General features: G+C 40.7%; 1 protein-coding gene across 2 annotated transcripts in view; it reads left to right on the forward strand.

Annotated features, from left to right (window-relative positions):
• Positions 1-23,217, forward strand: part of LOC124635801 (GAS2-like protein 1) — a 67,921-nt gene that overhangs the window by 38,899 nt on the left and 5,805 nt on the right. For both annotated transcript variants that reach the window (XM_047171754.1, XM_047171755.1), the window contains exons 2-4: positions 2,066-2,108; positions 15,907-16,316; positions 22,760-22,884. In XM_047171754.1, the coding sequence (XP_047027710.1) occupies positions 15,920-16,316; positions 22,760-22,884 (522 nt within the window). In that variant the 5' untranslated portion in view covers positions 2,066-2,108; positions 15,907-15,919. The remainder of the gene's footprint in view (positions 1-2,065; positions 2,109-15,906; positions 16,317-22,759; positions 22,885-23,217) is intronic.

The following is a 23,217-nucleotide window of genomic DNA, read 5'->3' on the forward strand; positions in this document are numbered from 1 at the left end:
TGATGACCGAGCAAGCGAAGGATTCACGAGAAGGATTTGCGAGACACGAGCGTAGCGAGTGTTTCAATAATTAGAATCCTGAGCGATAGCGAGGGAATCAAAAGAGCACAAGGTGAAAAATCTTTGCACTCGAGTGCAACACGTAACTTTTCATCCCACCTCATCGAGGAAATTACTAAATGCAAAAAAAACAAAATGACGCGCACATATGAGTATCAAATTATAAAGAAGTGACTTATTAAAGTTCATTTATTTGAAAACTCAGTTTAAAAATGAAACGAGGTTAAAAATTTATGTAAAAACAATAATAAAAATTATTTAATTAATTGAATAATTATTTTAAGCAGTATTTTATTTCTTTAATGTGTATTTGTTTGAAAAGTCTTATCAAGTTTGTCACAAATGGAGTATTGCACACGATGTTCTAAATTCAAATCACTTTGCCGCTCTAGAGGATAAAAACGACTTTTGCGCTCAGATATCAAAGGGTAAAACTACTCTTTCCGAGATGGTGGGATGAAAAGTTCTATTTACTACGCGCTTGTTTGCACTCAGAACAATAATTTGAATTAATTACTACTAGAACAATTTCTTGATAAAATTCTGCTAATATTGGCTAATTTTATTCTTTATTAATATGTGAAATCTGCTAATGTATGTAAATATTAGAAATTCATGAATGTCGATAGACGCGACAATCAACTTTTAGGATAAATAATAACTACTTTATCCAGATGAAACTGGTTAGCTCATTCATTTAAAGATAGAATAAAAATTAATATAGCAACTATGTAAGTAGTGAAATCAGGATCGGGAGGCAATCGAACAAATTGCAATCGGTTCGTTATCTAACAGTTATCGAGTTTTCCGAATGCAATAAACATTTCCATAATCCTGTAGCGAATGTTTCCCGTTCGGGCTAGTCTTATCGCTGGACTAGGAAACGAGCCACTAGCTTACTACCTACTCGATATGCCGACCATCTCTCATGTACCAGGAACGCAAGTACGCAACAATTGAGAAGAGGTTGTCTGCACTTACTATGTAGATTCGGTTAATATTCGCAAAAACGTACTTTGTTCCCATGCTAAGTAGCATCAGATTGTTTAATATTGAAAATGATATTTTCATCGCACCATCTCGGAAAGAGTAGTTTTACCCTTTGATATCTGAGCGCAAAAGCCGTTTTTATCCTCTAGAGCGGCAAAGTGATTTGAATTTAGAACATCGTGTGCAATACTCCATTTGTGACAATCTTGATAAGACTATTCATACAAATTAAACAAATAAAATACTGCCTAAAATAATTATTCAATTAATTAAGTAATTTTTATTATTGTTTTTACATAGATTTTTAACCTCGTTTCATTTTTAAACTGAGTTTTCAAATAAATGAACTTTAATAGGTACATCTTTTTAATTTGACACTCATATGTGCGCGCCATTTTGTGTTATATAGTAATTTCCTCGATGAGGTGGGATGAAAAGTTACGTGTTGCACTCGAGTGCAAAGATTTTTCGCCTTGTGCTCTTTTGATTCCCTCGCTATCGCTCAGGATTCTAATTATTGAAACACTCGCTACGCTCGTGTTTCAATTTTAGAATCCTTCGCTTGCTCGGTCATCAAAATCGAGATCGCGGTTAAAAAGCAACTTTGCACTCTGGTATAACTATTGTACACTTTTAAGTAATTGTTTGTCCGCGTCAATATCGATTAAGCATATTCATTCATGAAGTTGTGCGAGCAACTCCCGGTGTAGGATCTAGTGTTGAGTTTTATCAATGTAAACGATATCGGTAGTGGTAATAGCGGTTAGTGAATATCTGCAGGCAGCAGCCATTGACCGGAGAAAGCCGCGGCTCTGGTTTGATTTACGTTGCGGTGCCGCGCCCGGGTCAGCCGCCCCGGAACACCAACTGCTCTGCTTCATGTTATCCTAGTATCAAATCATAACTTCTGCATCGATTCAATCTTGATTTATTTAACAACTGCTCTTTTTGATAACATTAATAATGTACGACTCACCTACTGACTTTTCTGACCTGTATTTTCTTTTTGTTACAGATCACCATTAAATGTAGGATGAGACAGATATATTAAGAGATTGGTAAGTACCAAAACATATCCTTAATCATAATATAAAAAATAATCATAGCGTAACAAAGAAACAATACTGAAGATCATTTATTGTCGCGATGTGGTGATCTGCCGGTGAGGAGCTTTCCAGCGAGCCATTAGGCATTAGACACAGCGCAGCGAGAAAGTAGCCTTCTGTCCACATCGCCCCACTTGCGGAGAAAATAGCGCCGCTCAGAATATAGGACTATTGAGCCAACTGTGTTAAATAGCCCAGGAATGGTCGCATGCGCAGGTTCCGGTCACCGACAGTTTACAAACATGCGCGCGACATGTTGATTGTATGCTCTCCACTGCAGACAGTTGCACTTCACACAAGGCGAGAGTTTCATGATGAAGCGTGGTACAAATAAGCCGGTACAAAAATATATCACCTGGAAAATTAAGTTGAAAAGCATGAAAACATTGTCGGCCATGACACACAGCTTTGTATTTCACACTAATTGTGTAAGGCCTCCAACGTAACCAAGACTGAAATCTATAGCGTAATTAGTAAATAAACAATTAATCCTTTTGAATGTAAACATAAACTAGACTAGAGTACCTATAAGGTCATTAGCGTAACTTACCACAAAGTGCGGTGTAATCGTAATCAATTATCTAAATGAGCAGAGCACGTGCCTCGCGGGCCACCTCGCCGCCTCGCTGCCTCGCTGCCTCGCTATGGTCAGCCGAGGCCAGCAGAGCCCTTCTCGGAATGCGACCTCGCCTCTGTTTCGGATAATGTTAGATAAGCGAGCTGCTTTATTTACCTGACAATAGTACGATTAAACTATTAAGTAATCTGTGTTACTTTTGCTACAGTAATCGTGGAATAATGAGCTAGTTGCAATGTTAAGACCTGATCATTGAATTTTAAATGACAATGATCAAGGCTCTAAATAACCTATTGTTCAATTTCAACGTGTTTTTTACTACTAAAAGCCACTAAAATTACTACCGTACACGTGTTTTCATAACTTGCATAATAACAATAAGTAACAAACATGAACACCTTACACCTTACCTCCCAAGAGTTCTCATCTAAATACATACAATCGCTGATACAAAGTCATAAACAAACGGCTATCGAACAAAGTACAGCCTCTCTATAGGACTCACTACACAAGTGCAGGCGGTGGGAATGGGCACAGGGCACACTGCACGGAGCGACTGCTTCCACAATTTGCGACAAACGGCTGCATTTACTGCAATTAAACTTAAAAAGGACGCTTACGTAACCAAGCTAGCACTCCATTGGGAGCGGAATTGGATCTTATTACGGAACTGCGCTCGCGCAGCCACTGCTCTAACCCTTCGTGCATAAAGTCGAGAATGCTATTCTAATGTGGGATTGGGCAGCTTTCTACACGCGCCCTGAATACGGTAATGCGGAGTTTATTCGCTTATCGCTGCCGCATTGGGCTCCGAACCATTTTGGGCGCTCAAGCGACGCCCCGACACAGCCTGACTGAGGGATTAATGCCACTACATTACCATACAATAAGAATTTTCAGAAGGCTGATTGTCTCCATATCATAATAACATATATGCTTTCTTCTGAAGATGAAAGGAATACTCTTGCCCTTACTCTGGACCTTGTTCCATGTTATCATGTTCGCAAGTCCTGCACGTCTGTCACCAATGACAGCTACTGCAGAACGCATCAGCACGTACCGTGTGCTTTATGAAGTTACCTTACTGTTTTAGATTGGAAATCGTTGCGATAAACACATTATCGCAACGATTTCCAATCTAAAACATGCCTTCACGGGTGTCGTTGTGGCTTAGTTCCGCTTTATTTATTGCTGACCCCTTCTCTACATGGTACGCAAATTAATTATATTAATTCCAATTACTTTGTGTTATTTATCAGTATCTCAGATCTGAAAGGTATTGTTGTTACTACTTTCAGCCACAGTGAACTTCCTAGTGCTATTGTGGTGACTGTGGCGAATCGATCGCCAGTCATTAGTCATAGGCTTTGTGGATAGTGGTAATTGAAAGCCGCTTCACGGCTGTCAGGGGATCAGAGTGTCAGCGACGCTCACCTGCGCCGGTAGCCGTTACGTCACCGGGAGCCGGTGGGCCTGATGTAACTCCTGCTCGTCATGCTGCCCTGGTTGTTACGTAAACCGCTAATTACTGACCTAACGTTTGAATTTTACATTTTATTCAAATACAATTGTTTTCCTGAGCATGATAATTAAGACTAATGTTGTCTCTTTAGCTTTCTTGCCCATGAGATGTGTGGTGGTGCTATGGCGTGCTTGAGATTGGCGTGTTGATCAGTGAATCCGACGTAAGTGGGAGACGTCCGCTGACCCACTTGCTCACCGCTCGCTATTCCCTAATTGTTACGAGCTGCTCACTCCGAGCCAGGGCTGACATCTTACCATATGTGTTTCGAAAACACCCACAGGTGCAAAGATTAAAAGTCATAAATCTTCGCTTGTTTTAGTTGTTCGAGACGCGAATTTTATATACTGAAATTTTATGTAGAACAAAGTCAAGTTACCTGAATGTGCTCTAAGCAGTATTGAGCAACCCTGTGGGTGAGCAGATGTTGTAGTGTGTGACGCAATAATCAGTTCCGCTTTCCGTGCTAAGTGTGCTGGCGCGATGCCGCCCAATTTAATTACTGCTGCACTTTCTCGGCGCGCACGCATCTCGCCACACAAGACGCTCTTCAAACCAGCAGCATTACAATGATTGCAGATTATTATTTTTTGCTATTATATGTTAGCACAGATATTTCTGAACTGACCAAAAACTTGCCAACCCTACAATTGATGCGCAGAAGAAATCCATGTCTGCCACACAACATTAGTGAAAAGCCTAATGTATGGCTAAGTATAGCAAGAAAAGTGAGACATCACAAAAACGATGGAGAGCGCATGCGTGCACCGGACTCACATATTATAGTTCGGCCATTCAGAGAATGCGTTCCTGACACGTCGCGATTGAACTGACGACGTAACTTTGCAATGGCGTTGCAGTTACGATAAAAATATTTTTGCTGGTTGTTTACCGTTTTAACAATTGAGGAGCATTAAAACAACATTATTATATCAATAATCAATGAATGTAGTTACGTCGTCAGTTCAATCGCGACGTGTCAGGAACGCATTCTCTGAATGGCCGAACTATAGCAAGTAAATACTGACCGTGTGACATATGCCTATTTGAAACGTTTAGCTTGAAATCTGTCTCGTCGGCGATTCTGTCCGGCGTGTCGGCAGACGACAGTCGACACTACTATTAGAAAACTCTCTCTAGAGAGAAGTGGACACCAGATAATGCTATACGTTACGTACTTTCCTAACAATTACAGCCGTGAAAAACTATTGAAAACATCCACCACTTTCTAGCTGAACGACGCTCCTCTTTACGATATTATTCGTACAAATGCCTTTGTTTTATATTAGTTTTTTCACCATCTTATTTCTCATACTTATAAATAATTTCTTAGTTATATCACTGGTCGCTATACCTGGCGTCAGTCAGTATTGTTAAATATGTATTCTATTTAATTACACAATGGCTCTTAATCTCTCAATCCGTAGAACATGCGAAACAAATTTACTATTAAATTCACTTTCATTATAATATTTTATCGGCATTGAACTGTTATAAAATAATATTGAAATCAGAGAAAAAATATTTAAATAATGGGAATACTAACATGATAATGTTGTTCATTTGTGATTAAAAATAATGAATTAATTAATTTAGTAGTCTGTGCAATGTGCGTCAGTCTTTGGTTGATACAATACATATTGTGATGAGGTCGGCAGGTGGATGCGGCCCAATAGATCATTCGATCTTATCTTTATCACCATACGCGCTCGAATCTATTAAACATAATGCAGACTATTGATGGCAACTCATTAATTGCTAATTGCATTACAATCGCAGATTACCATTTGTGTTACAAGGTGATGTTTTAGACAACTGATTAAGAATATAAATCGATTTACAATCTATCCGAAATGGAATGTTTAATGAGTGGCGGCCGCACACAAGGCTGACTTTACAACCGCTGCACTCGGCGTCGGATCCAGCGATCGTAGATATGCGCCCGCGCCTCCGCCTTCTACGGCAGATATTTATGACGCCGGTTTATAGTTCAAGAGCACTCGCTGCCGAGTATTCAATTGCAATTAGCTAATTTAAATGCAATAAACACTGTCGAACATGTCTTATGCAGCTCAAACCTGACTCTCAGTGCAGTCAGCAGTGGTCGTGCCATCCGTCTTATATTTATGCTATTGTCAATGTTTTCATAGCATGTCGAAGAACAATGAGCTCCCACATCAATTACTCGACAATATGTTCTAATTAGCTCCGCCCATGAACCGCTCCAGTTTTGCGACGATCGTATCTGTGGCCAATGAAACAATCATATTCCGCGACTTGGAGCTTGCACTATTGTGTGCAGTTCAATAATCAGGTCAACTATGCTGCTCTGATTAAGCGATGCTGCTGGACTAGGCTGTCATAACATGGGAAGATGAGTTAAGGACACAATATCATATTCAATTGACTTTCGAAGGGTGTACAGATAACAGGAGCAGAGGATACATAAATAATCAATGATTATAGGATCATTTGGATAACATTGACGCTTCAGCTAATAGATATATGTAATATAGTAATGCCGACGTATATTATGTACATCTGATTGCATTCGTTACCTGACTGACAAGTACGTGCAGTAATATGGGATTAATATCAGATAAGTCTAGGTTTCTGTCTGGTATTTGACCCTGATTCATCTGAAACAAGGTCGAAAAACAGCTTAATTATTCCTCGACCGATATCAGTGACAAAAAACCGAGACAGTAAGAAAAAACATGTGTTGGAGTGATGTTGCGTACCTGATGGAACAAACGCGTATGTTTAATTAATAGCTCAATTGTTTCTAAAGATAGTTGCGTCGGACATCTGGCCGCATCCATATGTCTTGCAGGAGATGCTCTGATGAATGTTACTCACTCAAAACAAATGAAAATAGCTTTAGAAATTATTTAAAGTTAAGGGTTTAGGGCATTTGCACAAATGTCGAAAAGAGGAGCTAAACAAAGTTCATTTCAGAGAGAACCAGTTAACTGAAGACAAGGGCAGTGAAATAATTTAACTACTCGACGTGCATTGCATTGATTGCGTTCGCACATTGAAATGAAACGCATGTCTTCACCACAAACTGAGAGTAGGTTTGCGGCACAAAATCACCATTTTAATACCATTATCTTGCAAAACAATAGCCATAAACAATAGCGGTGTTAAACTGCGGGGCAATAGGTTATCGGTGTAACATGCAGGTAGCAAGTACCAGGAGAGCAAGACTGCCTGGAGGTAGCGTCTTCAATTTCGTCGTTTTAAATTAAGGTATTAAATAAAACGTCTTTTGATATGTAAATTGTCTTGACGGGTCAAACTCTGGAATAAATAGACACCTAAGGCCATATTTCTTCATCAATTTACTTACCAAGTAGGTACGATGATGCCATATTTATTAAAGTAACAAGATGACAGGAACGCTAGGAGCTATCGGTCTTACTTTCGACGCCAAACCCACCCAACCAGCGATTACCCAGGTGTACAAATCGAGGTGCTCAATGATCTGCGAACTGATGCTACCCTATTTTGTAAATGTAACAAATGACTGGAACAAAAGTAATCGGTTAGTAAGTGTATTCATTCTTATAGCTGATGATTCTTATTGATGGGTTTGTATAAGTACAGGCTTTTGAGTTACGTAAATCGTAAATTATTGAGGATGACTTACACTGGTAGTTACTTCTTGGCTATTAAAACCGCGCACACAGCAATCTTAGTTAAAACAATCATATTTGCATAACAAAGTTCTTTTCGACCATCCATTGTCTGTAATAACGATTTACCTGACCAAATTGACCACTTCAAATTACCATGGAAGTTAGTATCGCCATCACGTAGTATAATACATCGGTGTTAGCAGAGCAGAGCGTTTGGTAATTGTCGACGGTGCACCATTTCCCTCGTTACCACTTACTAGTGGTAACGAGGGAAATGGACGTTGTAACACACCGCCTAGCTAGAATATCAACTTGTTTACATAAGCCTCTGCGGGAGGCGTTTGTAACCGACTCATGTAAACAAAATATCGCTACTCATTGATGGGCTTGGAGCAATTTGCGTACAGCTTAATAACCTTAGTTAATGCTTTGGTCATCCATCAACACCTAGTTTCTTTCAAAGATTTGTTTATAACAGCTACTTAAGTATGCACAGAGAATCCGGGTGTACTTGGTCGTACTTGTCGTACACACAAATTGCCGACGACCTAATCTGCCCGATACCATACGCCGATGACTTGAGGTCGTGTAGGCGTGAGAGCCATGCGATGCCACACTTTTGAACTTAGAACTAGAAGGCAGTGCACCACCTCTTCGAGAATTTAGGTAACAATATGCTCTGTGTCTCTATGGGCGCCTAGTACTTTCAAATGAAGAATTGATTCAGTTTCAATGTGGACCGCATTTCGATTCGCATTAAATTGGATGCGGAGGCAATGCACCACCACTTCCAGAATTTAGGTAACATGCTCTGCGTTTCTATGAGCGCCTAGTACTTTCAATTAAAGAATTGATTTAGTCTCGATGCTGACCGGGTTCCAAAAGCAGTTCAAATGTGGCAGACGAACGCATCGGGTCGTAAACATTGCTATGCACTCCATGATAGCCAGACGAATGCAACTGAAGCCGAGTGTGAGTGGGTTTTTCATGTCCTCACTGTTATTTACAGGGCTTTATGTAAAGAGCTGGAGAGGTCGCGTAAACTGCGAAGTATTAGCCGAGTGATTGAATAAAGGGCTAAGATTGAGGCATCCTCAAAACAGACATAGAACAAAGAAGCTAGCAGTCCGTAATGGACATTACGACACTAATGTCATCACAGCTGGTGGATGGAACATGTTGGAAAATATGGGTCAAGTCAACAAGTCCTCTTCCACTATGGTTTTGTCACTCCTATAATGTTTTTATACGCCAAACTAAAAGAAGTGCTCTGTAGATTCCGAGCTACCTACTGATGTCGAAAGAGTTCGCTCGTGTGAACAGTGAAAATAGAGCGATGTGTCTGAAAGCACTCGTGGATCGCTAACACTGCTAACGAACGATGCTCACTACAATACAGAGGTGCGTACACATTAGCGCCACCAGCTAATACATTCAACAGAAGGACCAGAGTCACATAGACTCTAAGGCAATTCTGTATATGTCATAGTCCAAGTTAAGAATAGGTATACATAGTGCATGTCATAGTAGTGTGTCACTTTGTATGTACAACTAGCCATGTCGGTAACATAAGGTAAACACCCGAAGGGTGTTGTGTAGTAGTATTTCTGTCAATACGTCGAGTGCGGGCGGCGAGTGAGGATCGTGGGTGTTGCGCCATTGATTGAGTGCACTCGATTCATCAATGAACACATAAAGAGCAGCGCGGGGCGGCGGTGCGGGGAGGAGGGGGGCGCGGCCGCTTCCGCTGCGACGCCCTTCAGTGGCCACTCAAGTTGACAGGACCAGCGACCCGTACATACACACATAACACACACTTACAAAGTTAGACTATTTCCAATTGTCATGAGGATATTGCACGCGAGTAATGACGAAGAAATACTTTCTTTTAGTTCCGATTATCTACTAAACGGACGCAATCTTTAAAACTGATGAATGCATAAATAATCAATTCGACATGAATACCTATTCTGCAAATCATAACATTTTATACAATAGAGACGTGCCTGTCCGTTTGTCGAAGCTCATTGATTAATGATGAGTCAGGTGATTGCGAAAGACGTCTCAATTGAATCCATCACAGTGGTTCTGCAACGTTGCAATAATTTATATCGCATTGTTTCATAAATCGATGATTTGTGATTGTCATTCTAATACTTAATGGACGACCTTTTGCAGACACGTGTCGAATCACTTGATTTATTGAATTAAACAATTGATCGATTAGTCTGTGTATCATGCAAATGAATTACTGGAGAAGGCCAGACACTCGACGAAAAGTTTTAAATCCCTGATAACTTGTGACTTGCGCCACACTCACCTCTTTGCTGCCCTATTGAAACTATTAACAAGCAAAGAAACAAAATGGACTCTATCTCATTGTGTTTAAGTCCACAATAGTTTACCTGTTCACAGTTTGTTTGTGAATGCAATTTATATTTTTACGTGGAAGTGCGTCGAGCGACGGTAACCAGAAACGGCCCTTTTTAGGGTTCCGTAGCCAAAATGGCAAAAACGGAACCCTTATAGTTTCGTCATGTCCGTCTGTCCGTCTGTCCGTCTGTCCGTCTGTCACAGCCGATTTACTCGGAAACTATAAGTACTACAGTGATGAAATTTGATGGGAATATGTGTTGTATGAACCGCTACAAAAATATGACACTAAATAGTAAAAAAAAGAATTGGGGGTGGGGCCCCCCATACATGTAACTGAGGGATGAAATTTTTTTTTTCGATGTACATACCCGTGTGGGGTATCAATGGAAAGGTCTTTTAAAATGATATAAAGTTTTTTAAAAAACATTTTTCTTAAAGTGAACGGTTTTTGAGATATCAGCTCTCAAAGTCGTAAAAAGTATGTCCCCCCCCCTCTATTTTTATAACTACGGGGTATAAAATTCTAAAAAAAATAGAGGTGATGCATGCTAATTAACTCTTTCAACGATTTTTGGTTTGATCAAAGTATCTCTTATAGTTTTTGAGATAGGTTGATTTAACTGTAATTTACGGAACCCTTCGTGCACGAGTCCGACTCGCACTTGGCCGGTTTTTCTTTATTTTAGTAGGTTTTAAAGGAAACGTGTGTTGTGTGCACTCGTTGAGATTTTTTCTTTTTGTTCACGTAAAATGAGCTTAATGGGTTTAGGTCAAGAAGTCAACTATGATTTAATTAATCTGTTATCGGTAAAACAAGTTGAACATAGTATGTGTGTGGCCATCAAAGTGTGGAGTATGAATGTTGACATGTAGCCGGCACTCCGTCAATACGACGCTAAGTGGGCGAGCGTGAATGCGTGATAGATCGCCACACTCGATACGTGCGGAATTCGCGCGGGCTCACATTTGGGAGAAAATGATGCCTACCCGTCTGACAGCCTAGTCACGCTGTCGCGCGTGAATGGTTTCAGCGTCTTTCAGCATCGAGAAAATCTATTGTAGCATTGTAATCTTCATCACCACTACCTTATGTACTTGAAATTGAGTTTTATAACTTTACCCGGGCCTGTATTTTCAGCACTCTGACTAAGAACATCCAAGTGACTCATAATGTACAAAAGGTGTTGTGTTTCATTTCATCATAGCACATAACAGTGGAACACTGGAGAACTGTGAGTAAACCGCAGAGTTAACCGACTCCGTCTGTCGAAAGCGAGTATTTGTGTCTTGCGGTAAAGGCGCCTACAAACCCACGAGATGGCGTGCCATACCGCTAAGATGCGGTAACTCTGACACCGATACCTGAACATTGTGAAATTGAATTGGTTTCCGCACGTTTTTCATTAAAAAACGCCTACTGGTACTTCATGGTCTTCTGTTAGCTTAATTGTATTCCAAAAATACCAACTCTGCCTACACCGATTTAACTAACTCAAGCATCTATTTACTTAATAACGGAACGGGCTAAGTCCATCACTGGACCTCTTTAACTATGACTGAAATGGATATATTGATTAAATAACAAAACCTTGCTAGCAATCCTGCTCAGGTAATAAAGTTTGGCTGAAGTTCCCTCTTCAAAGATGTACAAAAAGCTAACGCTAAGCAGGCGCAGCCAGAATACAGGCTAGTACGATTAAGCATAAGTGCCGCTTTCCTGAGCAATGCCTTCTAAGTGCGACAGGATCAATTGAAGTATCTACGATCTCTTGACATTAATCCGCGAGGATAGGCGCGCGTCCCTTCCCGGGTCGATGACACCGCCGATAGCTCCGGTGCGGCTATCGGACGACCAGTCCTCAGGCTAGGTTCTAGGGTGCTTGTACGAAATACCTGCTAAACAGGGCGCACTACATCAAAGAACGTCTATCAACACGAGATGTTTTATTTTCAGAGAACATTTTGTCTGGTTTGGTATGTAAAATTTTAAGTACTCGGCGATCATAATCTCAGAAGACTATCGTGGCCAACGAGGAGTGTCGCCGTCATATAGTCCCCTTCACGTCCCCTCGTAATGCCACGCCACGGTGCAGTAACACGATACCATACGATACAGTCCGCCTGCAACCACGATGCACTACAAATCGAATGCACTTTTCACTTCGGATGTTTTGATGGTACAAAGTTGCACTAAAATTAGACAAATTGTTTGTTAAATAATAAAAACAAAGTGACTCTTTTCCCTCGTCATGATATTAAAGAACAACAAGTAATTATGTGACCTATTTCAAAGATTCCATCTAGATGTGTTCGTGCTGAAATCTTACATGTGCAAGAATGCAATGCCAACAATGTGCGAGTTGCATTGGTAGCTCGGCTCCGAGCGGGAGTGAATGTGATTATCCAATTAAGGAGCGCACAGGAGTCAACGCACCGCCGCCCGGCGAACTCACCCAAGAGACGTCTCCAGCGTTCCTGTTGCCCTAGTCACTTACCGAGCATTTCTCATTGGAGTTATTTAATCAGATTGATCTTCCTTTTCAAACATGAATTGGTCATCTGAGACATACACTTGACTAATCTTGTGCAATTTATCTCGACCCTTTCAATTTGTGAGAGCGACACAATAAAAACTAGCACTGCCATTTCTCGTAATGTGCTTCAATAAGGAGATATCAACAAATTGCCTTAACTTTATCATTATAAATATAAATGTTCGTCCTTTTCCATCATGAAGTGAGTGTGCGTACATTTTTCTCACAAACTCGGCGTATAATCGTGCTCAAGAGCGACGTAATGAAAAAGCCGCTGTGAGTGGAGACCTTCGACGCTGCGTGTAATTTGCGTAAATGGACGATTTTCTTGTACGACGCGACCGGCCCGCTCAACTTGACCTATACGCTGTAGGGTTGACGGCTCAATAGCTTAATATACGCTGGACAGCCGCTGCACGCCAATTATTATTAATATAATAAATGTTTAATGGCCATCACCCATTATTGGGATGTAATTAAAGGTCTACATAAGAGGATCAGTAAATGTTAGTCCATTAAGTAAGAGATCACTGAAGGAAAACAGCTGTATGTAAAGGATTTGGCAAAGATAGTTGATGCTTTTCCAATAAAAAATGCTTAGTTCTAACACTTCATTTCAACGGTAACATTTTAAGGGCTCTAAGACATCGTTGCAACCCTAGATATTTGCATCGTAGAGCTGGGTGCGCGTGGGCAACACTACATAGGTCCGAGCACTTTATGGTGATTGATCCTAGCCTGGTGGTGTCGGTGAGTTCGTATCAAGGTTTGGGCTCGTTCCGTCATCTACCGGCGACACCACAGCCGTGTGAGCGACTGCATGTGAAGCCTTAACACAAGTACTGGCAAAAGGCAAAGCTATAAAGAGAAGGTTTTCATTAAATAAAAATTTAATAAAGAGGGTTAAGGTGTACTTTGAAACCATAACATAAAGAGCTTACATTTTCAAGCGATTGTACATATCGTGCCAAGAACAACTCAGAAAGTTGTTTGATTCCGTACTCCTCATGCATAAAAATGTGTTACGACAAAAGTTTTCGTTTGAAAATTACATTAACCTAAAAAACAGCAAGTCACCTGCACCTGGTGGAGCATGCTATCCTGCCATCAAATAACATTGAAAATTGTGCTCTAATTTTTTGGACTAGGGTATAATTCGGTATAAACAATGTAGTGATGGCATGCAAAATATCGTCCCAATTCATAGCAATCGATTTCCCCATGGTTGCCGTGTCGTACCGGCGTGCCGCGGTCGGGCGCGGTGCCGGCTCGTCCCAGTTGCTCCCATTCGCATAAATTATACAACCATGGGGAAACCATCACAATTTCATGGAAAAAGAACATTCCAATAAATTATTATTTACAGTTTAAACTACTTTGTAAGGTTCTGTTTATTATCGCAACTGTGCTGCAATTCTGAAACGGCTTTAAAATTAAAATTGATGATGATGTTCGTGTAATTCTGTAAGATAATAAAATTATAATGTAACTACATTTATTAATTATATAATAATCTCAATCATGGTAAAGTTAAGTTGAGTTCCTATAAAGATTAATAAATATTTTGGACAATAGTTGATGGTAAGCTTGTCAAACCCGCGGTATCGGGACGTGCTCACGCGCCGGTTCTGCGACTGCACGCAATGGCAGCCTCACACCACGACATACATGACATAAACTGAGATACGCACAAACCTCTTTACTCACTACACATAAAATAAATGGAACTTATTCTGAAAACCGGCCTCAAGAAATCATGGGAATATTTAATGTCTGCTGTCTGCATTTTATTTTACAGTGGTAATGCGTTGTCGTGGCTTATGCTACCGGCTTCCTTTCATTATAAGCATGCTCCTGCATGTGACACTTATTGTAGTTCACGTAGCTTTAATATCCGCCGCGAACAACGACAGAACAAATATTTTGAAGTTATTGCGAAATGTTTATAATGTTGTATGAGGTATGATCATTGGAATCTATGTCACCGCTTGTATGCCCTTTCCCTTTAAGCTTTATTTATGAATTCCGGCGACGTGTTTCTGAACCTAAATGACTATTTGCCGACTATTGTGGTTTAGGATATGCTGTGTTAAATCAGCTATATCTTGTGCTTTAGGGCTGTTACTTCACCAGCTGAGTGAGCCATTTATCTATAGAAAACGATTTTCAATTATGTAGTGGCTGACGAATTTCCATAAATATTCATTTAGCCGGGCAGAACTCAAACAATACCAAAATTCGTTGCATGATTCCCATGCGCGTCACGTGCCGTGGTGCCCGTATCACGACTATCACATATATGGGCACCGACTGATCTACCCGCGACTTCTGCCGTTTGTCTTTTTGCCGACGACTCACCTACCGGCGCCAGTCGTGAGGACGCACTCACCGCCAGTTCCCACCGGGGAGAGTACGAGCGAGTGTAACAGACAGTGTGACTCAGCCGTCACAATGTACACAAACATTTAACACTGTCATTGTTTAGCGCACTGTTTAATAAACCAGTGATAGCAACAGCTTTGCTTTAATCACAATTTATTGTATCGATACCTACATAATTTGCGTCTTGCGCTTACTATTGGCAAATTTTCAATTTATTGTAAATCATTTCGAAGCAGATGAGGAAGATAATCTCAAATTCTCAGATACTGTGGGCGAACCAAATCAAAACGTAAACGAATTCACCGATAGCTGTCGACTAATTACCACCTGCCAGAGCTTCATATGTTTGTGTCAGCGATCACTTTGTGTCTTAATTACTGTCTGTCAGAGCGACCTTCGCCTCTTCATTAGTTAGTTTTACCGAACACAGCCCTTGTCAGACATGCAAATGAGTCTCGTGCAGAAAATTGGTTAGCGAAACGTTCACTTTAAAGTTCTTTTATTATCTAGTTCATATTTGTTGAAAGGCCATTCATGCGACGGAATGACGCTCATCAAGAACCTCGTTAAGAATAATATCCGTCACTAAACCGAATGTTTTCATGTTTACTTTGCGTTACTCGCTCGGGTTTCATTTTCCGCTCAATTGTAAACAGATAGATCGCTCGTGTTATCTGAAATGAAATCGATGTGAACTGTTGTGTTGTCCTTGTTGCAGGGAAGCCTTCACAATGGCGTATTACCGGTGCGGCCCGACGGCTATCGGCAGCCGCACGTCGTGGGGGCCCGTCACCTCGCCCACCTCCGTCGAGCCCAAGAGCTTCGACAGGCCGCTCAGCGGGAACTTTGATAGAATATTTAATGCCTTTGAGAGGACTAATGCCTTTGAGTACATCCGGAACTCGTTCGAAGGCGGGAAGGAGGAGGAGGAGCGCCACATCGGGCACGGCGACATCGTGGTGAACAGGAAGATGAGCAGCAGCTACGAGCGCGCCGACTGCGCGCTGGCGGCGCAGACGCCCTGCTCCGAGGACGAGGACTTCTACCGGGAGAAGATCCTGTACTCGCAGGCGAGGCAGCTGTTCCCGCTGCAGGAGGACCTGGCCGACTGGATCAACAAGACCATCGGTGAGTGCTGCCTCGCTACCTTGATTGACAAGTTGCAGTAGACAAATCGTTTCTACACTTGGTAATATGTTCGAGAAATGTGTAGACAAATCAGCGGATTTGCGTTCAACAATGTATTAGGAATTATGTAATTCAAAGTGAATGCCGTGAAAATTGCAATTTTACGACTTTCTCCGTTTCTCGGAGAGATATGTGAGTTGCGAGACAATCTTGCACATGTTCATTGATTTCTAGATTACTTTTCACTGCATGACTGGGATCTAGACGGCTCCAGATATAACTTCAAGTCCTTATTTCCTGCAAAATAGTTGTGAAGCCAACTCATGTTAACATCAACTTGATCGTTCCGTGTACTTTCCTTCGAGCAACCAGTTCAGTATCGAGTTAACGTCGATAACTCGATACATACTATTAACTTCTATATTTAGAACCATGCCATAAAACTGGATGAGTGATCACATCGGTACATGCTATTCATTTTGCTAATCAGAGATCAGTACGATTGGATTTAGGGGTCTAGCAATATCATGCAAATTAATAAAAGGTAATATCAATAAATTCAAATCAAGTTGCGATTAAGTTCGCTCCAAATTCTTAAAATATATTTATAGTAGTTATTATCATACAGGGCCAAGGAATCGTAATAATAAAGCACAATTTGTACGACAAGTGATTGTATCATCGTTGCCATATAAGCGCGCGGCGTTTTTGTGTAGTGCCGCGAGCCTGCGCCCGCGCCGGTCGGTGCGTGGGAGCGCCGGACAATGTTGTGAGATGTGCCGATAATTAGCAGCTCAACTTTACTACTCGCATGACAAATCCACGCGTCGCCGTGGGTGGATGTGCTATCAATATTAACATTTTAACCGCGCCTTATTAGAATTTAATATCTATTCATTTTTTACTACCGTAGTAGCCCGATTAGATTATTTGTTTTTTTTTTTTTAATAAGTTTTTATAAAGATGTTTTTGGCTCGCGAACAGTTTTGTATAAATACGGAATGCAATAAAACAGTGTTCCTTTAAGTTTGTTTACAATAACTGCACGTTGCAGTGCAACTTAGAAGCAACATAAATCTATTTCTACACTTTATAGTGCCGCGATCAGTTAGTTAAACTGTTTATTTAGAGCTCCCGGTAGGATTATTCCAAAGCAGGAACGTTAACTTTTAGATATAAACGAAGGCAAGGGATTAAAACACGTTTGATGCAATGCGCGAAGAGAAAATGTATAGGGTAGAAAGAAAATTACAATCAACGAGAACCTAAAGGTACTAGTAGATTTTTGTTTGGCGCAGAGATGGCTAACGGGATCATAAAACGCTACAATTGAAGAAAATCCAAGAACTTTTTAAAGTTTCATGGCACGCTTCACAAGTGAATGTCAAAAGTGGTACTAGGGGAGCACGTTCAATGTGGAGGTCTGTGGAGCAGTGTTGCGAGATGGTTGGACACTTCACGCCTACGCCTCGCTCTAGTCACGAGCACACACGTGCGAACAATCGCGCAGATTTACGACGAGTCGCTCCGAGTGGCGCAATCATGTTTATGTTCTCTCTATCAATACCATGCAGCCTGGGACCACCAAATATTGTAGGCAAATTCAACCTACATTGTGCTTGGTGGACTGCAATTGTTACCTGAATATGCACTCCATTTATTTTGATAACTTCAGCCGTAGCTTGCTGGCCTTTGGGTTTTCCTTGATTGTTATCAGAGGCACAGCAATAAATATGGCTCCACTTTTTCGTCGTAAAACCTCCTTTGGGACATGGATTGATATTGTTCCTCACGGTTTACTATCTTCCTTATTGCCTAATTTTTTTTTTGTTTTTTGTATTGTTTTTAGCCTAAATTCGTACAATATTAGCGGAGATCGTTCTAGGTGGTCCTGTCACTGAGAGCTACACGAGTTTCCGACTTCTAAAATTACGTCACAAAATTATCATTCGTTTGGAAAAGCTTTTTGCTCCATGTAACGACAATTTTCGATAATGGTCGTAAATCGTAATAATGGCATTATAGCAGATTATCGTGTCTTAAACCAACATGGCACGCACGAGACATGCATTAGGTTCTCACACACGTCTCCTCAATAACTCGTCTGTCAGTGGATCATCATGTTACGTGTCACGAGGAAACATCAGCTGTAATACATAGTGATAGTTGTGACATTAGCTTGGTTCGCACATTGTTTAGCTATAAGTCATGAATGTTTCGTGCAAGTGACGATGGATGGTTCGCTACAAAAACACCCCGAATGTAGGGTATCGTGCGATACCGTAACGCAGGTAAACGAGTTAGTAAATAGTAATTAGTGTAATGCATGATCGGCTGCGGCGACACATGACCACGCAACTGTGTTGTGACATCTTAATGCATGCCTCCACATGTGGATCATCGGCCACTGGTAGTTTATTAAGGTGTAGCTACTGAATCGTTTCATATCCATACATTTCCAACATTGCCTTCGATCTTTTTTATTGGCATCTACTGTTCTTAGGCCAAATGTTACACGAGGAAGTTATCATCGTACCTAACTAAGCGGTTCTGGAAACGAAGTTCTGATAGGTATAAATAAATAATCAACAGAGAAAAGTGTCAACCCTTCATTTAAGTAGGACTAACTAAAATTAATTTAATCCAATAAGTAATCCCCTGCGATGTCATTGTGGGCGATAGTTAGTAACAAATTAGAGTTCACTTTGAAAGTTGATGTCACTAAATTAACCACATTCCCTGAAAACAACTTTAATTTCATTACTGAGGCAGCAATTTGCCTAATTGTAGTGCCGAAGCATGCGAAGTACTAGGCATGCATAAAATGCTAATGTAATATTAGGCTCTTTCTATCTACAGTATGAACTGCCGCTGCCTAGGAGCCCTGCTATGAATAATTAAATATTGATTGCGTTTGGTACAAGTGACGAGCGTTTTGCTTTTTAATTAACAGTAATTTCTCCTCAACGGTATAATTTGAATAAAATTTTGCAGCAATCCCTTTAATTAGTAAGAGAGGTATAACAGTCCCGTTTGATAATTCAGAAATCGACTCTTTAAGAGGTCTTATAATATGCAAATCTCGACATCTCATGTTTTAAACGATTGCGGCATCCGAAGTAACACTTTATAAATTATGGAGTTATTATTATTGCAATATTGAAGTTCCGTTGGCGGGCCGTTAATCGGCGCGCGCGCATACCCTGTACATCGCGCGGCCGATTGGTCGCCAGCATTGACATCCTTACGATACCGTTATTGGAATGCGAAAATTTATAATTAAGGTTAAATGCATTACATGCGCAGTTAAATAACTTGCCCCGATGTGTGAGCACCAAATCGGGACGATAACTTCCGTTTAATTTTATATTTCCTTCAAACAGTTATTAATTACTAGTTATGAATGAGAACCATATTCACACACATTGATTGGGAACTCCCTTTGAAAATAATAGACAAGAAAACAGAACATTTATGTAGTTGATGAAGGCAGTGATTTTTTTGTAAAAGTAGGTAAGTTTGACGCAGTCTCGTTAGAATTTTGTTAGTTTTGCAGTGGTTGGGTTATGTCGGATTTTGACATCGTTGAGTTAGCCTAATAATGCATGCATACATGAACACCTACTGAAAATAATATTATGTTTAAAAATGCCAAAACAGTTACGTAATGTGCAATTCTATGCGAAGCGGCTTCGAGGCGACGCTGTTGTTATTTATCACTAATTTATTTATTTCGCGAGCGCTGCCGCCTAGATTATTATCTCACTAATTACGAAAAACCTCCTGTGTGTTCATGAGGACCGGTTACATACGAGTAGTCCCTGGTACAACCGCGCACAATTTAACTAGCCCAATGAAAATTAATCGCGGTTAATTATTACTGCATCGATAACAATCACAACAGTCGTTTACACAAATACCAGGCGTTATTGATAAATAAAAAATACATTGCAATCGTATGCAATAATGGTTGCATTGTTAACTTTAAATTATATTCTTTCAGCAATTACGTTTGGTGTTTTCATGTTTACAACGTTCATTATATATAGTGTATGATATATTCCGGCTTATTTTAAGCATCAAGTGTAACCATCTCGATCCTTCAGAAGCCACGCAGTCACGTCCCAATACACTTTGATCGATTCCGATTATATTTCTGATTAAATCGATTTTCAATAAACTCATATCGGTATGACAGTGGAGTGTCGAGTACGTGACGTAAGCGTAATCTTGATCTTCGCTTCAGTACAAACAGTTCCATTGTACTTGTGAGCACCATCAATTGTGTTCTGAGATATGGCCGACACTGATTGAGTTCAGCATACTGAACGTTTATCAAAACTAACTACTTGCTTACATTTCTGTTATATATCTTTCTAGTGGTTCATTGTGACTTGATTTCTGTTATTTATACTGTAGACCCTCCGATACCATAGCTGTGAACAATTTTAAGCACAATGTTTATCTGTTTCATAAACAACAAGAAAAGTAGAATAAACATACCATTTTTTTAAGAATAGTCAGTCGTATCGAAGAAAATATGAATAAGTGCATGAAAATGTTAGCGCATCTCGGGATCTATCTGGGCGCTATGAGGTCGTAGTAATGCAATGCAAATCAGTCCGTAGCGAGAGCCTGGGTGGTCCCGCACAATCGCATCGCCGATATTATTTATCTTTTGCTCACGTTTTACTTAACACATGTAGAGTGCACCCCGAGCCGGTTCCCTGCGTCGCGTCGGCTTGCATTCTTCCACCGGCAGATTGCAGCCTGCACATAGTAATTACTTCATTGCCAACATCTCATGCTGCAATGCCTTTTCTGTTTATCTACTACATTTCTTTGAGAATTAAATTGTCTATTTGTAAGTCTCCAATTAAAAGGTCTTCTGAATGGATGACAAACGATTGATACTTTCTGTATGTTTGTGGATGGACAAGAATCCTATTTGAAAGTGTTTTAATTTATAACCCACGGTAGTGAGTTTTTCAGTCATCAATTAATGAGTTTAAAGAAGTGAGCGTGCAGCCACAGGGGTGATAAATCAGTTTGTTTATACTGGCTACGTATTGAGATGGCTCAGTGCATTACCGCGGCGTGCGCTGGTCGGTCACTGCGTGCCCCAGCGGCCGTCGTGAAAGTTCACCGTCCCGCTTAGGCGGTTCGTAATTATTGCTGGAATTGCGCACTTAATATAGGGTACACTAATAAGGTTCTTGACTTTTTGCTGAGAGTTATGCCTAGTATTTCGTTTTCTTTATAACTCACATCACAAGTGTTTTTTTACGATCTAACCTGCGGGATACTTCTTCCCCTAACCATGTGGTATTTCTAAGAGCAGGCACATCATTCAATGTTTTCACAATGTTCATCGCCGCATGATTCGGAATTATTCACTGTTTCACGTATTGCTGGATGTAAATCACATAGTTTACTCGCGATGGCCGCCGAGCACGCAGCTCGCCAGGGCATGAAGCCGAATCAGTAAAAAGCCTTCAGTCAATAATCAGTATCGGATCACACACCGCCGTTGTTTTTGTAATCTGTTTTGTTTATGGTTCTACAAAGTGGGGTGCGCGCTTTATATGCATGTACCTACGTATGTAGAAACGACTACCTAGATAAAATTGAGAGATACTTCGAACACAGTTACGATGCAGTACCTTCCTAGTAAAATTAATAGTATAAAGTGGCCTTGCAATTTATTTAACCTGTAATTTATAAGCTAAATATTTGCAGAGTTTCACACACATAATTTTGTCGACGTGATAATGGTTATGATTGTAATATTGAGCTCCGCCCGTCTGCTAGTTACTATCATGCTCGTAAAGCAGTTTAGACGTAGAAGTGCTCACAGCTCACGAATTTCACAATAACACGAAATGCATTTATTCATGAGCTGTTGAACCTTACTGATAATGTAGCCGTCAACTTATTGCTGAACACATTGCGCTTATAATATAAATACATGTACTTAGGTACTTTTAACATGATTAGTATTTGACAGACATTGATTTACAGTGTTTACCTTCGTTTATCTTTGATTTGAAGGTCCAGCGTACCTCGGTGACTGCGCATGACTCTAAGATATATCTGACAGGAGCGAGAGCTAAGTGTGTCAATCGTTTACATTGTAGATCCGTTTTATTGAACGAGTTGTGCAAGAATTAACTTTGAGTTGGCTAAACGGCGGGATTGCATTTATCTGCACGGGCTTATCTCGCCGGGAGTTATTGCGGCTCCGACTAGCTAACTACACAGATTTACCAAGTATGGAGACGAGTAATAGGACCTCATTGGCTAGATCTAGGGAGATGAATAAGTTGTTCGATGTCTTACAAAGCTTCCCGTTTTGTACTTGGAACAAATAGGATGTAGCTTAATTCTTTCGTCGTATGTAGACCTAGATGAGTCTGTTTGTAACATATTTCTGTTGTCACCAGGTATCACGTACCTGTCGGGCGAGAACTTCCTGGACGTGCTGGACAACGGCGCGGAGCTGTGCCAGCTGGCCGCCGTCATACACGACCGCGCGCGGGAGGCGCTCGACCAGGGACTCATCGTAGGAGTGAGTATACCTATTGAGCCTATCCCCTCGTATCTCATCGTGTCCTAGTTCGCAAATGCATCGGTATTGAAAAAGTTACAATTTTGTTCCGAAGTATAAAAATAAATTCATAACGAATCATTTTATAATACTACTTAGAAACAGTAACCCCTCACCATTTCATTCATCATCCATCCTCCGAGCCTTTTCCCAATCATGTTGGGGTCGGCTTCCAGTCTAACCGGATTCAGCTGAGTACCAATGCTTTACAAATAGGGACTGCCTATGTTACCCGGGCAACCCAGTTACCCGGGCAACCCGATACCCCTTGGTTAGACTGGTGTCAGACTTACT

Source organism: Helicoverpa zea, chromosome 13 (genome assembly GCF_022581195.2).
Source record: "Helicoverpa zea isolate HzStark_Cry1AcR chromosome 13, ilHelZeax1.1, whole genome shotgun sequence".
Lineage (NCBI taxonomy): Eukaryota > Metazoa > Arthropoda > Insecta > Lepidoptera > Noctuidae > Helicoverpa > Helicoverpa zea.